Below are 14,833 nucleotides of genomic sequence, written 5' to 3' on the forward strand. Positions count from 1 at the left end.
TCCTAGTGTGTTTTTCGTTAATTTTATATGGTGAACACGCACTTGGATTCAAACAGAGAACTTACAGTCCCCTAATAAAAGTTTACCACTGCATTTTTGCACAGTATTTTTGCAGTTGTGCCATGCTTTTCTCATTGTTATACTATGCCATTGCTTACCCTGGGTTGGCATGCTTAATAATATAATGTACCATACCTCACTGTACTTTACAATGCTTACCTATGTTTTACCATGCTTTCACTACCCTTTATTACAGTTTTCTATGCTTTTACTGTGGTAAACTTTTATAAGGGTCAGAGCAGCAGTGATATACCAACAGTCCAATGCGTGTAATAACAGAATGTTCTCTATGTGGCAGGATCGAGCATGACAACACTGGGATGAATGCGAGCTGGTTCCTTGACAGGGCGGTGGTCACGGACATGAACAGACCCCACCTCCGTTATTACTTCCCTTGTAACAACTGGCTCAGCAGAGAGGAGGGGGATGGACTCTACGTGAGAGATCTGTTGGGCAGCCTCAACCCTATGGATGTACCAAAACGTAAGTTCATAAGCTGTGCCCTACTATTAACCTTATTCCCTGTCAGCGCTCCCTCTCTAACAATATAGCTCACTGCAAACTCACTGTGCAAACTGTCTATGCCAGTATTAAAACAACACTGTTGGTTACAATGCCATTTGGAGAGCACCCACTTTATCATAGGATAATTAAAGATTAGGCTGCAATTATACTGGATGATGTTACAAATGCAGACTGCTCCACACAATTAAAAGATATTCAAATATGTGTATATTAATCACGTAGATACTCATTGACACACTCATTTCCATTAAGCATAATTAATACCAGGTGCCATTATCAATATTACTGTTTGCGGTGAAAACACACACCACATTTATTTATAGGGCAGGCATGGAGACAAGATACTGGAAAGATCTTAGGCTTTGTTATAATGTTGATTCCTTGTAGGGTACTCCTGTGGTTGAAGCCCAATTGTGGCTGCTTAGAATATCCTCTCTACACGTATTTAAACATAAAAAAGTGTTATTTCATAAACAAAATTGACATACACTTTTATAATTAGAAATCCCTAAACAAACTGAGGTGATTAGCAAGTGTTATAGTAATCAGCATAAAGCTAACGCTATCATTTAAAAATGTATTTTTTAATTTCTGTTTTTTCTAAGCAGAAAACATTTATTTGCCCAGATCATCATGTTGTAAACAGCACAAAGACTTTTACAAATCTCCAAGCGTATCATAGCAACTACAACACATCAGATTCCCAGGGACAAAAGAACAGGGACGTTTGGCTAGTGTAAGCTTACATCTGAACAACCAACTACCAAATACTTTTATTGTCTTTCTGGAGAAATTAAGGGGTAGATGTACTAAAGTGTTGCGTCTGTCGCAATCATTGCAAACCACATGCAAACCAGTCGGAAGTGTAGCGTGAGATGTACTAAACAAACGCAACACTGTCAGCATCATTTTAACGAATGCTTTGCAGCCGCAGTTCTTATTTGCGCTTTAGCCTTAAATGAATATGTAATTCTGGGAGTTCCTGCAGAAATTAAAAAAAAACAGGCTGGAGACAGTGCAAATGAGGGATCAAAAATATTGTAATGAGATGTACTAAAGCTGCGGGCAATTGCGACACTTACAATTACATCAATTTGTAAGAACTTTTGAAAGCATGTTTTAAACAGTCGCAATTGTTGCTGGCATTTCCCAGTCCGCTTTTTGTCGTGCGTTGCCAGTTGTGCTCAATTTATTTTTTAGATGAACACTCAAGTACCTAATTTTCATTAAAGTCGGGGTGTAGTTACAAGCTTTGAAAACAAATTCCTATGATATTTCTGGTTTTCCCAGCATGTTGGGAGCAATAGACTGCACACATGTGCCATTAACCCCTCCAGCTCATTCTGAGCATCTGTACAGGACCATGATCTATTGTGTGTTAATTGTCTAGGCTGCTAAGTAGACCAAGTTAAAAATAATAATAATTAAATAAATTTTAAAAAAAACTAAAATAATTTAGTTTCAATTTAAAATAATATTTTATTCGCATTGTACACCAATGTGTACAATTCAGCAGCATGATTTATTTTGTGTTACCAGTAGGCTAAAGTACAAAAAAAGAGCACTAGGTATTCATTTGAGTTTACTACTGTACTGTATACTGTGTAGGCGTACTGTACAGATTTATATTTTTACATAATGTAATGTGTAGCCTACCCAAAAACACATTAGTGTTATTTCAGCGCACTGATTTATACATTTAAAATAGCACTATAAAAGTATGTGTGTGAGATTGTATTTTTTTTAAACCTGACACCTCCTTATGTTGGACAAACATGTCTGGTTTAGGGAGGGGCTACTGTATGATTATGAAAATCTTTTTGATAGAAACCCATTTTTATTTCGGAGTATAGGTGGGGGCCTGTAACAGGGTGAGGTGCCCTGTACATTGCTTGTTTACTTTTAGATCGGGGTCCCCCTCTGCCCCTGTGTTATTTTGTATCATTATTATGATTTATTATTGTATACATGACGGCGAGCGCCGTATGTTATTGTTTTGTTTATTTTTAAAACGTGTCCTGGCAGAGGCGAGATCGGTGCTCGTCCTCTGCCAGGTGTAATGAAAAATACTCGTGCAGAAGGTGGCCATCTCCCGAATTAATTAAGTGATTAATTTAGTTGCTAATCGGGAGATGGTCACCTGAATATAAAAAGCCTGCAGCTCTCCAGTTCAGGGTGGGTGTTTGGAGTAGGGAGACGGAGAGCGAGAGGATTAAAACGAAACTAACAGTAAACAGGAACAGTGACGGCGATCTGCCCAGCCTGACCTGTGTTTTTGTGTTGGTGATTTCTTTTTGTTTAATTATTTATTTTGCTCTGTGAGCGAGTGTTTTCTGTTTGAATATTTTATTTATTTTTTTGGATTCATTAAATAAAACGGCGCCCGCGCCACTACACAATACCTTTTTGTTTTGTTGTCCCTGCTTCTGCCGTGACGTCAGACCCTCAGCCATTCCTGTCACACGTGGTGTCCTGCGTGGGATCGCAGCGCCTCCAGGACGCAGGCAGAAGAGGGTACTACATCTTTTTCATTTTTTTTTTCGGTTTTTTGATTGTGGTTGGAGGGAGAAAGGAGAGTAAGGAGGAAGAAGGATGGGAGGAAAACGGAGGATAGGGAGAAGGATGAGCTGCAGACAGCAGCAGCTGCAGCAACAGCAGCCCGGGTGTTACTGCTGCGCTGAGCCTGGGCATTCCAGGACCAACTGCCCCTGGTACCCCCTTGGACAGCGACCCCAACTATGCCCCATCTGCGGAGGTGAGCACTACGTGGCCCGCTGCCCTGTCCATCAGGAGCAGGGGTCGCCTCAGTCTCCACAACCAGCAGGGGGAGGTAGACTGCTGCTCCCACCGCCCCAACAACAGCGGCCACAACAGCAACCACAGCAGCTGAACAAGAGGTGGTGGTCCAGGGTGCCAACTAAGTTTGGACCCCCGGACTGGGCAGCTGAACAGGAGCAGTGGAGGAAGGAGGGGGCTCCTATGTGCGGCGCCTGTGGCGAGTTTGGGCACGTCAGGGAAGACTGCCCTTACGGGGACCCCCAGTTTGAAGAGGCGTGGAACCAGGGTCTGGTGGGGGACGCTGCAGAGTGGTTCTGGGCAGTGGACCAGACCCGGTCATCTCCAGCACCCAAGAGTGAGGAGCCCGAACGTCCTGCGCCTGAAAGGGAGGAGCCCGAACGTCCTGCGCCTGAAAGGGAGGAGCCCGAACATCCTGCACCCAAGAGGGGGGAGTCGGTGCGTCCACAGCCCAGGTACCTGCCAGCAGAGGGAGAGTTCCTGCTGGTTCCACCTCCACCTCCGTGGGAGGACTGCATGTCGCTTCCACCTCCGCCAGCAGAGGGAGAGTTCCTGCTGGTTCCGCCTCCACCTCCGTGGGAGGACTGCATGTCGCTTCCACCTCCGCCAGCAGAGGGAGAGTTCCTGCTGGTTCCGCCTCCACCACACTGGGAGGACTGTGTGTCGCTCCCACCTCCGCCAGCAGAGGGTGAGTGCCTGCTGGTTCCGCATCCATCGCCGCCACCAGCAGAGGGAGCATGCCTGCTGGTTCCACCTCCATCGAAGCCACCAGCAGAGGGAGCATGCCTGCTGGTTCCGCCACCAGCAGAAGGAGCATGCCTGCTGGTTTCAAAGCTGCCTCCTTCGCAGCCAGAAGGGGAGGAGCAGGAGCTGCCTCCTTCGCAGCCAGAAGGGGAGGAGCAGGAGCTGCCTCCTTCGCAGCCAGAAGGGGAGGAGCAGGAGCTGCCTCCTTCGCAGCCAGAAGGGGAGGAGCAGGAGCTGCCTCCTTCGCAGCCAGAAGGGGAGGAGCAGGAGCTGCCTCTTTCGCAGCCAGAAGGGGAGGAGCAGGAGCTGCTTCCACCACCACCCGAGGGAGAGCAGCAGGAGCTGCCTCTTTCTTCACCACCACCACCCGAGGGAGAGGAGCAGGAGCTGCCTCTCCCTTCACGACAGGATGGACCGAAACAGAAGGTTGGCGGTCCGCAGCTGCCCTTGCACAGGCTGCTAAAACGAGCAAGGGGGAAAATCGCTGGGTCGCAGCGGCTGAGAAGAGGGCCAAACCTAGCCCCAACGCTGGTCCTGGCTCCCCTCCTGCAATCGCCTCCTGAGGGTCCGCTGCCGCCGTCGCCTCCTGAGGGTCCGCTGCCGCCCTGTCGTGCATCGCCTGGGGATGCCAGCCTCGCTTCGCCCAAGGATGTCTGTCTGGCATCGCCTGGGGTTGCCAGCCGCTCCGCATCGCCTGGGGTTGCCAGCCGCTCCGCATCGCCTGGGGTTGCCAGCCGCTCCGCATCGCCTGGGGTTGCCAGCCGCTCCGCATCGCCTGGGGTTGCCAGCCGCTCCGCATCGCCTGGGGTTGCCAGCCGCTCCGCATCGCCTGGGGTTGCCAGCCGCTCCGCATCGCCTGGGGTTGCCAGCCGCTCCGCATCGCCTGGGGTTGCCAGCCACTCCGCATCGCCTGGGGCTGCCTGCTCCGCATCGCCTGGGGTTGCCAGCCGCTCCGCATCGCCTGGGGCTGCCTGCTCCGCATCGCCTGGGGTTGCCAGCTGCTCCGCATCGCCTGAGGTTGCCAGCCGCTCCACATCGCCTGGGGTGGCATGTTCCGCATCGCCTGGGGCTGCCGTTTGCTCCACACAGGGTGCAGGGTGCGAGGGAGAAGTGGAGCTCCCGCTGCCGCCTCTATGGCCAGGGGCTCCCCTCCCAAGTCCGCTGCTGCTGCCGTCGCCTCCCGAGGGTCCGCTGCTGCTGCCGTCACCTCCCGAGGGTCCGCTGCTGCTGCCGTCGCCTCCCGAGGGGGCGCTGCCGTCGCCTGGGGTCGCCAGGGGTCCTGCTTCGCCTGGGGTCACTACACTATGGCCGGAGCCCCACGGAGGGGAACGGACGGCCATGAAGAAAAGGGGAGAGGTCAGGAGACCAGCTCCCCCAGCCGCACTTTCGCGGTCGGAGATCATGTGGTCGGAGCCCCACGGAGGGGAACTGCCGGCCATGAAGAAGGGGGGGGAGGTCAGGAGACCAGCTCCCCCAGCCGCACTTTCGCGGCAGGAAACACTGTGGCCAGAGCCCCACGGAGGGGAGCTGCCGGCCACAAAGAAGGGGGGGGAGGTCAGGAGACCAGCTCCCCCAGCCGCACTTTCGCGGCAGGATAGTGTATGGCGGGAGCCCCTGAAGAGGGAGCTGCCGGCCACGGAAAATTGGGGGGTGCCGGACCTCCCACCATGGCCACCCCCATGGACACTGTGCTTTCCCCCTCTTCCGGGACTTTGAGACTGAGGGGGGAGGTGGCCGTTGGGGCCATGTGTGCATTGCACAAGGGGGGGGATATGTAACAGGGTGAGGTGCCCTGTACATTGCTTGTTTACTTTTAGATCGGGGTCCCCCTCTGCCCCTGTGTTATTTTGTATCATTATTATGATTTATTATTGTATACATGACGGCGAGCGCCGTATGTTATTGTTTTGTTTATTTTTAAAACGTGTCCTGGCAGAGGCGAGATCGGTGCTCGTCCTCTGCCAGGTGTAATGAAAAATACTCGTGCAGAAGGTGGCCATCTCCCGAATTAATTAAGTGATTAATTTAGTTGCTAATCGGGAGATGGTCACCTGAATATAAAAAGCCTGCAGCTCTCCAGTTCAGGGTGGGTGTTTGGAGTAGAGAGACGGAGAGCGAGAGGATTAAAACGAAACTAACAGTAAACAGGAACAGTGACGGCGATCTGCCCAGCCTGACCTGTGTTTTTGTGTTGGTGATTTCTTTTTGTTTAATTATTTATTTTGCTCTGTGAGCGAGTGTTTTCTGTTTGAATATTTTATTTATTTTTTTGGATTCATTAAATAAAACGGCGCCCGCGCCACTACACAATACCTTTTTGTTTTGTTGTCCCTGCTTCTGCCGTGACGTCAGACCCTCAGCCATTCCTGTCACAGGGCCCCACTATAGAATCTGATGGGATTAAACTGCCTTTCATTATTTATTCAAAAAAATTTCGCATGACTGTCGCAATGCTAAAAATCTTGCTAAGAAAACGCAACAAATATTTAAACTAGTATATTGCGACTCTCTTTATTAACATAGTTTCTCTTAGTACATACGACAAAATGTATACTTTGTGAATTGTTGCAAGGAAAATGCAAGTTGCGCTATTTTTGCTCTGTGACTGACCCATCTTAGTACATTTACCCCTGAATATAAGAATTCTAAGGTATACAGTACCTTAAGACTTATATGACTATAAGAAGTCTGGCCATTTGTCAGTTTGTGATTATGAACAAGTTCAGAATTCACAGATCCCCTGTTACAAATTCTCAGACTGTCCCAATATTATTCATACATTAGCATCTCTGAAAATTATTGATCCTTTCACTGTTAGATAAACTAAACTTAGACAAAAGAAAGGAGCCTGCAGTACAGTTGAGAAGCACAGTGTGTCTGAGTGTGAGACCATGTTGAACAATTTAAGATATTGCTGTTCATTTACAAAATGAATAGTCTGCATTTGTTTTTCCTGCAGATAATAATGTATTGCATCTATTGTGTCTTTAAACACCAGTTTCCGTTGTTTCTGGTTAGTGTTAGAAATTTGGATTGCTTTTCATTTTAATAAACTCATTAGCTCTCATTAGATACACACAGAACAATATGTGCACTTCATTGTCATTCATGTTATATTGTTCAACAGTTATTTACTGTACATTTTTCCTATTTGCCAGTAAAGATTTGACTGTTTCTCATCTCAATGCAGTATGATGAACTTTTAATGAAATGAAATGGTAGTTTTTTCAAGCACCCTTTTAGTTTTAATGTTTCTTGTATATTTTTTTCTTACAGTCAACAAGTATATTGTTAGTGTATTCACTCCAGACATTAAGGGCAGCGGTACCGATGCAGATGTTTTCCTAAATATATTTGGAGAAAATGGAGATACAGGTAAGTTGCATTATGTTTCTTAGAGGTAGATGTAAGTATAGGCGCAGTGCAAATAATTGTGACTGCAAAATTCAAATTGCATTGCAGCCAGGCAATTATTTTGCACTGCGGCCTATGTAAGCTCAAGAGCAATGCAAATTACTCAACACACACAAATAACGATCCGCAATTATGATAATGAGGGTCTCAATGAGCGCATCGGTCTATTTAGTGGTCGCACTTGCAGTCCAGAGGTGACGGAGTTAGGAGTACAGAGAGTAGTAGGCGCTGAATGACATTTGTGGAGCACGAAAATACAAACCAAAAAAAAAATATGTCAGAGGAAGGGCAGCAAAGTCCTCTTGGCGCAAGGAAAAGAAAAATGTTTTCTGAGAAGGATCTGAGAGTCCTTACAGCTGAGGTCACTCAGCATGAAACAGAGTTGTTTGGAAAAGCCAGCCAACATCAGTTATGTTAGTATCCTTAGGAAATTAAATGTATTGGCCTGCCCTTTTCAGCATGACATCCAGATATTTGCCTAGCACTCTGGAAAAGGTGGATTGGGCTATCCCTCCAGACAGTCCAACTGTGGTCTGAAAGGAACCAGAGGCTAAGTAGTGCAGAGAACACAGCACTTTAACATGTGCAGGGATAGCGGTCCCTAGATTGAGGCTGGGGTCTAGCTCATCCCTCAATTCAGCTATGAGGTCTAGGATGACCTGCGGAGTGAGACGATAACACTTTAGCACCACATCCTCCGGGATCCTAAACAAAGTGCTTGTAAAAGATAAATGTGTATCGTCAGCTTTCATTGTTTCAGTTTGTTAAATTGTACAGTAAATAAAATGTGTTGATAAAGTTGATTTGTAATGCCCCCATCTTTTTTTTTTAAAAAAATTTTAGTCATTGCCAATTAGTTTTTATTATTTTCTCCCCAATTTGAAATGCCCAATTATTTTTAGGCTCAGCTCACCGCTACCACCCCTGCGCTGATTTGGGAGGGGCGAAGATGAACACACGCTGTCCTCCGAAGCGCGTGCCGTCAGCCGCCCGCTTCTTTACACTCTGCAGACTCACCGTGCAGCCGCCTCAGAGCTACAGCGTCGGAGGACAACGCAGCTCTGGGCAGCTTACAGGCAAGCCCGCAGGCGCCCGGCCAGACTACAGGGGTCGCTGGTGCGCGGTGAGCCGAGGACCACCTGGCCGACCTAACCCTCCCTCCCCCCGGACGACGCTCGGCCAATTGAGCGCCGCCCCCTGGGAGCTCCCGTCCACGGTCGGCTGTGGAATAGCCTGGATTTGAACTCGCGACGTCCAGGCTGTAGAGCGCATCCTGCACTCTAGCGAGTGCTTTTACTGGACGCGCAACTTGGGAGCCCCCTGTAATGCCCCCATCTTGACCTCACCCTGTCATGTGACATCAAATTATCTATCAAAAGACACCCCTTTGTCTTATACAGTAGGGTGTTCAGTGTCACACAATAGAATGGGATTGTTAAAGGATAATGATCAGAACATTGCCATTGACCCTAAATAAAAAGTCAGGCACTGTCTGTGTTGGGAGAAACTTACACTGGTCAAGGCAAAGCGGTTAAAAAAAAAAAGACTTTTTTTTTTTTTTTTAAAGGATGTATTACTATTTCTTTGCAAGGATTGTGAATTTGAGTCCTTCAGCTGAACTAATAATAAATCAGTTGCAATGTGTTGGACGTTGCACTATTTTAAGTTGAATACCTGGGTCTTCTTTATTCATTAGCGCCTGAAAAACATCACCCATGACCATGTGCTTTATCAGTTTGAGCTGTTCTTTAGCATTGCCACAAGGCTGCTGATTGACAGCCTGTTCACATGCTAAAATAATAATAAAAGTGCATTGCATGCACCTGGAATATTCAACCTGTTTCATATCATATCTATTAAATGTTTCTTCTGTAAACATACAAAGTAAATCAGTAAAACTATGTATTGTGAAAACAGGTCAGAGATGCAGTTTGGAGTCTTTGTTTAATCGTTTGTTTTAAAATACATTTGAAACAAGGTGAAAGAAGGCTCGACAATGACAAAAACAACTTCGAACGGGGATCTGAGGACAAGTTTACCATTGAGGCTCCCAATTTGGGACGGTTGAGGAAGATCACCATTGGCCACAACAACAAGGGCTCCTCCGCTGGCTGGTTTCTCGACAAGGTACAAGCTTTTATTCCCCATAGACGTTGCAGTAACAGTAACGGTTACACATGAATTACATTGACTGTTACTCACAGTATATATTTATTGAAAGATCCTGCTCCTCTCTAGCTAGTTGGCCAAACCTCTAACCTTTGTGGTTAACACCCAGATTGGTCATTAGCATGTACTGTACATTTGATATGTAACAGCTCACCGAAATGCTTAAAAATTACCCGTGGATGGTGGCATCTGATCTGAGTTAATGGCAGATAGTAGACAGATCTTGTTACCTGGAAATGCAGGTTCTTCAAGTATTAATATCCAACACAGTAAGGATTACTAAACTGAAAGGGAGTGCCCTGGAGAAAGGCACATGGTTCTGTTAAAAAAGTGGTGGATTTGAATACTTCTGTATTTTAAGTTTGTATAAATCCTGCTGCTTTTTTCCCTCAAAGAATCATTTATTAACCTCTTAATAACCTCACCAAAGTCAACAAACAACAGGTATATTGAGCATCCCCTGTAAAGCAGCTCCGCGGCCAGCCCCACCGCTGCACATTCAGCTGTCTCCTAAACCATTTCAAATAGCTTCACTCTTCAATATGTAACTGCAGTGCATAATCTTACAGTTCATGTAAAGGGCATTCCTGCAGCATTTTTTTAAACTCTGAAACTGTATCTTGCTGGTTATACTTGGATTATTTCAGTTTTTAAATAAATCCCACCCCACCCACCCCCACATCTCAAAAATATTCGTTGATTTTCCCTGTGGCGAAGATTTTATTGAAAAAGAAGCAATCAGGTAAAATATAGGCTGCTGAAAAGGACAAGCAGTCATGGTTTAATGCATTCAGTTCAGACATCCGTAATCAGAGACAGCAGCTGCAGAGGATTGACTTGGCAGCTCCCTTTCTGGATCGATCGTGGTCTATTTGCATGTTTGGCTTTGTGCCTTAAATATCTACATAAGGGACTTCACAAGCATATTACAAGAATACAGCCAAGGGCAGTTCCATTACTGACAGTGTCTGTTAACCCGTGATAGTCTATTGTTACAAAGCATATTTTGTGGATTTAGCCTGAAATAATTTTGTGAGTAAAACAGCAGGTTGCTATGAGCCCTAAAGATGTTCTTCGGTCAGGGCCAAGTCCATTACCTGATGCTACACTGCATGAGTTAACTTTCATGTGTTTACGGGTGCTACTTTTAAACTAATGACATTGCCAACACGCCAGAAAGATGGTGCTGGGAAATAACCTGGATAATGTATTATTCATTACAGGTTTCAAAAAAGAAAACAGATGAGAAATCTCTAGAATTCGTACAGGAGAAGAAAGTGGAAGTGTTAAAAACTATTATAAGGACTGATTTTTTTAATTAAACAATGCATTGAAAAAATAATATAAACTTTTAACCATTTAAAAAAAAAACTGCAAACTTAATTTAAAATTATTCTTCTGATAATAGAGAGACCATAAGGAGACCACTACAACATTTTAATGTTGTGTAGGTATATGTTCAACTCATCTTATCTGTGCAAAACAAATGACTACTGTAGACCGAGAAACCATGTTACAAGATTGTGATCCTACCTAAGAAATGGTATTAGAATGTATTTAATATGTCTGCTTGTTTCACCCCAGGTGATAGTTGATGATATGGGCAACAAAGCTGTGTATGAGTTCCCTGTGAACCGCTGGTTTGCAATGGATGAAGATGACGGCAAAATCCAGCGGGACATCCTGGTAGGAGGCAGCCAGGCCACAGGTAGAGCAGTTCAGAAACCTCCGGAATTATGTCCTGAGGCAGAAATAATCACATTCGCTTCTGGCTGTATTCACTGATGACACTGCAAAATTAAAACTTATTGTAAAACAATAATAGAGTTCTACATTTGCATTCATGACAACTATTTGTTTTCTAATTAAAAATGTAATTGATTTTATAGCTCAGGCAAAAACTTCTTAATTTTTTATTACACAAACATTAAGCAATACATTAAGTGCATTTTATTTATTTATTTATTTATTTATTTATTTATTTATTTATTTAAATTTAGTAGTCGCCAATTGTTTTTTTTTTTTTTTATCATTTTCTCCCAACTTAGAGTAGCCAATTATTTTTAGGCTCAGCTCACCGCTACCACCCCCGCGCTGACTCGGGAGCAGCGAAGACGAACACACGCTGTCCTCCGAAGTGTGTGCCGTCAGCCAACCGCTTCTTTTCACACTGCAGACCCACCATGCAGCCACCTCAGAGCTACAGTGTCGGAGGACAACGCAGCTCTGGGCAGCTTACAGGCAAGCCCTCAGGCGCCCAGCCGGACTACAGGGGTCGCTGGTGTGCAGTGAGCTGAGGATACCCTGGTAGTTCTATGCTAATTAAGATGTAATTTTGCCATCAGAAATAGAGCGAAGACATTGAAAACTTTCATATCGGACATTTAAAGAAACAGGTTATTGTATACATTTACACATCAGTTTGACAACTTTTTATATATGTAAATGTAAACAATAACTTCAGTATATTTTCTTACCCATAAAAAAATACTTATTTTGGTTTTTCAACAAAAGCAAAACTAATTTGTTTGATAGCTGAAACATCTGCGACTTTCAATTGTGTGCGTTCTACCCACAGAACTAAAGTTATATGTATACTAACAACGCATCATGGTACTATGGTGAAACAATTTAAAAAATAAAGCATTTCATAAATCAAAAGATATCCTTCTAGGGGTGAATTCAGTGCTTTGATTAAAAGTAAAGTGCTTTTGGACCTGAAGCTAGTGCTTATAAACATATTCACATCTAGGGTTACCAGATTTTCAGAGTGAAAAACTGGGAATTTTTCAGTGTCTGTGGCAGTGAATACGTCTAACACACACACGCATGTAATTGTATATACATTTTGTTTTGTTTGTCCATGGACAATATGTTTTTTGTACTGATACTGTTTTGTACTTTAAAAAAAATGTGAATATAATAGCAAAACTTGGACTATTTAACAATTTAACAAAAAAGTAAGACTAAAAACTGGGACAATCACAGTCTTCCCAGGATGCCTGGTAAACCTATTCACACCACGGCACTTAAGATTATACACTTTGAATAATAAAGCCTGTGCATTTAAATTGATTAAACTTCCACAAGCCTGCAGCTTTAGTTTTCAAATTGTATAATTGTTAGTGCAGTAATGCATATAATTAAACAAGCACTATGTGCAGGTCTAAAAGCATGTTACTTTTAAACAAAAGACATCAAGGAAACCTTTCATTTTCTTAGTGAGTTTATGTAATGATTTGTTTAATTCTAGATAGAGGTGCCCACAAAACCAAGCATTTCCTCATATTGATCCTCATATCAAAATACGATCATGTGTGAAAAAAAGTAATAATAATGTTTGTGGTAAATGGGCTTGTTTCACATGAATTGCTAAATGTCTTTTCAAATCAAAGGATCCATTCAGTAGACCAAAAAAACAGTCCAAAGCCATCGCAGAGCCCTCTCTAGAGCAGGCCATTTTTAGGGCAGCTGGACCTGGGACTGATGTGTTTACAAAAAAATGACCTAAGCCGTCATAGAGTCGGCTTAAAAGTGACTAGTGTAACGGGGCAAGTGTGTGGTAGTTAAGAAAATAAAATTACAAATATATTTGAACTATATCATAAAACTGCTTTTCTTATATATATATATATCTGAGGAAGAATTTACTTGCCCAACCTACTATCCTAGGCTGAAAAGTGTTGAAAGTGGCAAACTTGCAAACTATACTTTAAACCTTCGTGAATCAGGGCCCTTGTGCTCAGTTGATCTGTGTGCCTCCTCTCAGAAATGAATCTGACTGTTTTGTAACCGGACCCTTTAGGTATTGTTTACAACATTTCTGTGGTGACTGGCAAAGTCAGAGGTGCTGGCACCAACTCCAAGGTTCATATTCTCATGCATGGCTCCAAGGGCATCAAGAACAGTGGGAAGATCTTCCTGGAGGGGGGTCAGTTTGAGCGGGGGCTGACAGACATCTTCAATGTGGAGATTGCTGCGCTGCTCAGCCCTCTTAGCAGAGTCACCATCGGGCATGACAACAACGGGGTCAGCTCGGGATGGTTCTGTGAAAAGGTAAGAGGCTCAGCGGTAAGGCTGTGCCACGCGCATCGAGTAATAGAGTTGTATCAGTAGCCTTGTCTGTCTCATTTGTGTAACGTGCACATTTGTAAATCACTGTGTCAGTTCAAGCCAACTTTTGTTTCTGTGTATAGATGCTGTGACACAACACTATACAATAGGTACAGCAGTTTAAGAATCCCAGATTTTACTTACAACAAAAAAAATCGAAATATTCCACTCATACAGTATGTCATTAAACATATCTTTTAAAAAACAAGTAAGCCAAGAGAAATACAGACACCATATATATAAGCATATTTAAACTTCAGTTCAAAGAAAGCATAATACCTGGAAAGTTCCTAATACCAGTTTTAATTCATTCCCCAACAGATGCTTGTTTTATTACCTGCATTACCTGTTGTAGCAATGCCTTGGTTCACATTCACAGTTCAAAAACATTGTCTTTTCTAGTAAACAAGACCAAATTATTGGAATCATCTTAGTGTAAGTCCAATGTGTGTAAGTCTAATGCTTTGACGTCCTACAGGTGATAGTGTACTGTCCATTCACTGGTATTGAGCAGACGTTCCCATGTGATAAATGGCTGGATGAAGACGAGGGAGATGGGCTGATCGAAAGGGAGCTCTATGAAATGGTGTCCCTCCGGCAAAAGAAACAGAAAAGTATGCCCCATCCAAATACCTATATTCCCTAAAACAAGTAGTGTCTTGTTCAAGTTTTCTAAAAAGTTTTTTTGACGAAACAAATTACACCTAATAGAAATCAGCTGTAGCTTCTGAGACCCCTTTTGAATATTACTGCTTGTAAAACAGTGCCTTGTAGGTCAGGTGGAAAAGATGTCACAGTCAGAGTTCAAAACCTGGCTGCACACTTTTATTCCAAAGAAAAACAAAATTTACAGGGGGCTTCTGGTCGTTTAAGAAACAGAACAATGAATAAAACAAAAACCTATTTCAGTCTGGGAGAACTAACCTAAACTTATAAGATCTCCTTTAACTCCGCCTATACTCACTTTGGAGGAAGACTATGTCCTTTTACCCCCAACAAATATTTAAACCGT

At 44.1% G+C, this 14,833-nt stretch overlaps 1 protein-coding gene across 1 annotated transcript in view; it reads left to right on the forward strand.

Moving 5' to 3' along the window:
• LOC117420771 (lipoxygenase homology domain-containing protein 1-like) overlaps positions 1-14,833 on the forward strand; it is a 108,997-nt gene that overhangs the window by 27,827 nt on the left and 66,337 nt on the right. The window contains exons 10-15 of the mRNA XM_034034390.3: positions 359-543; positions 7,402-7,500; positions 9,518-9,666; positions 11,293-11,416; positions 13,514-13,764; positions 14,300-14,435. Of these exons, the coding sequence (XP_033890281.3) occupies positions 359-543; positions 7,402-7,500; positions 9,518-9,666; positions 11,293-11,416; positions 13,514-13,764; positions 14,300-14,435 (944 nt within the window). The remainder of the gene's footprint in view (positions 1-358; positions 544-7,401; positions 7,501-9,517; positions 9,667-11,292; positions 11,417-13,513; positions 13,765-14,299; positions 14,436-14,833) is intronic.

The sequence above is a fragment of the Acipenser ruthenus genome, chromosome 1 (genome assembly GCF_902713425.1).
Source record: "Acipenser ruthenus chromosome 1, fAciRut3.2 maternal haplotype, whole genome shotgun sequence".
NCBI lineage: Eukaryota > Metazoa > Chordata > Actinopteri > Acipenseriformes > Acipenseridae > Acipenser > Acipenser ruthenus.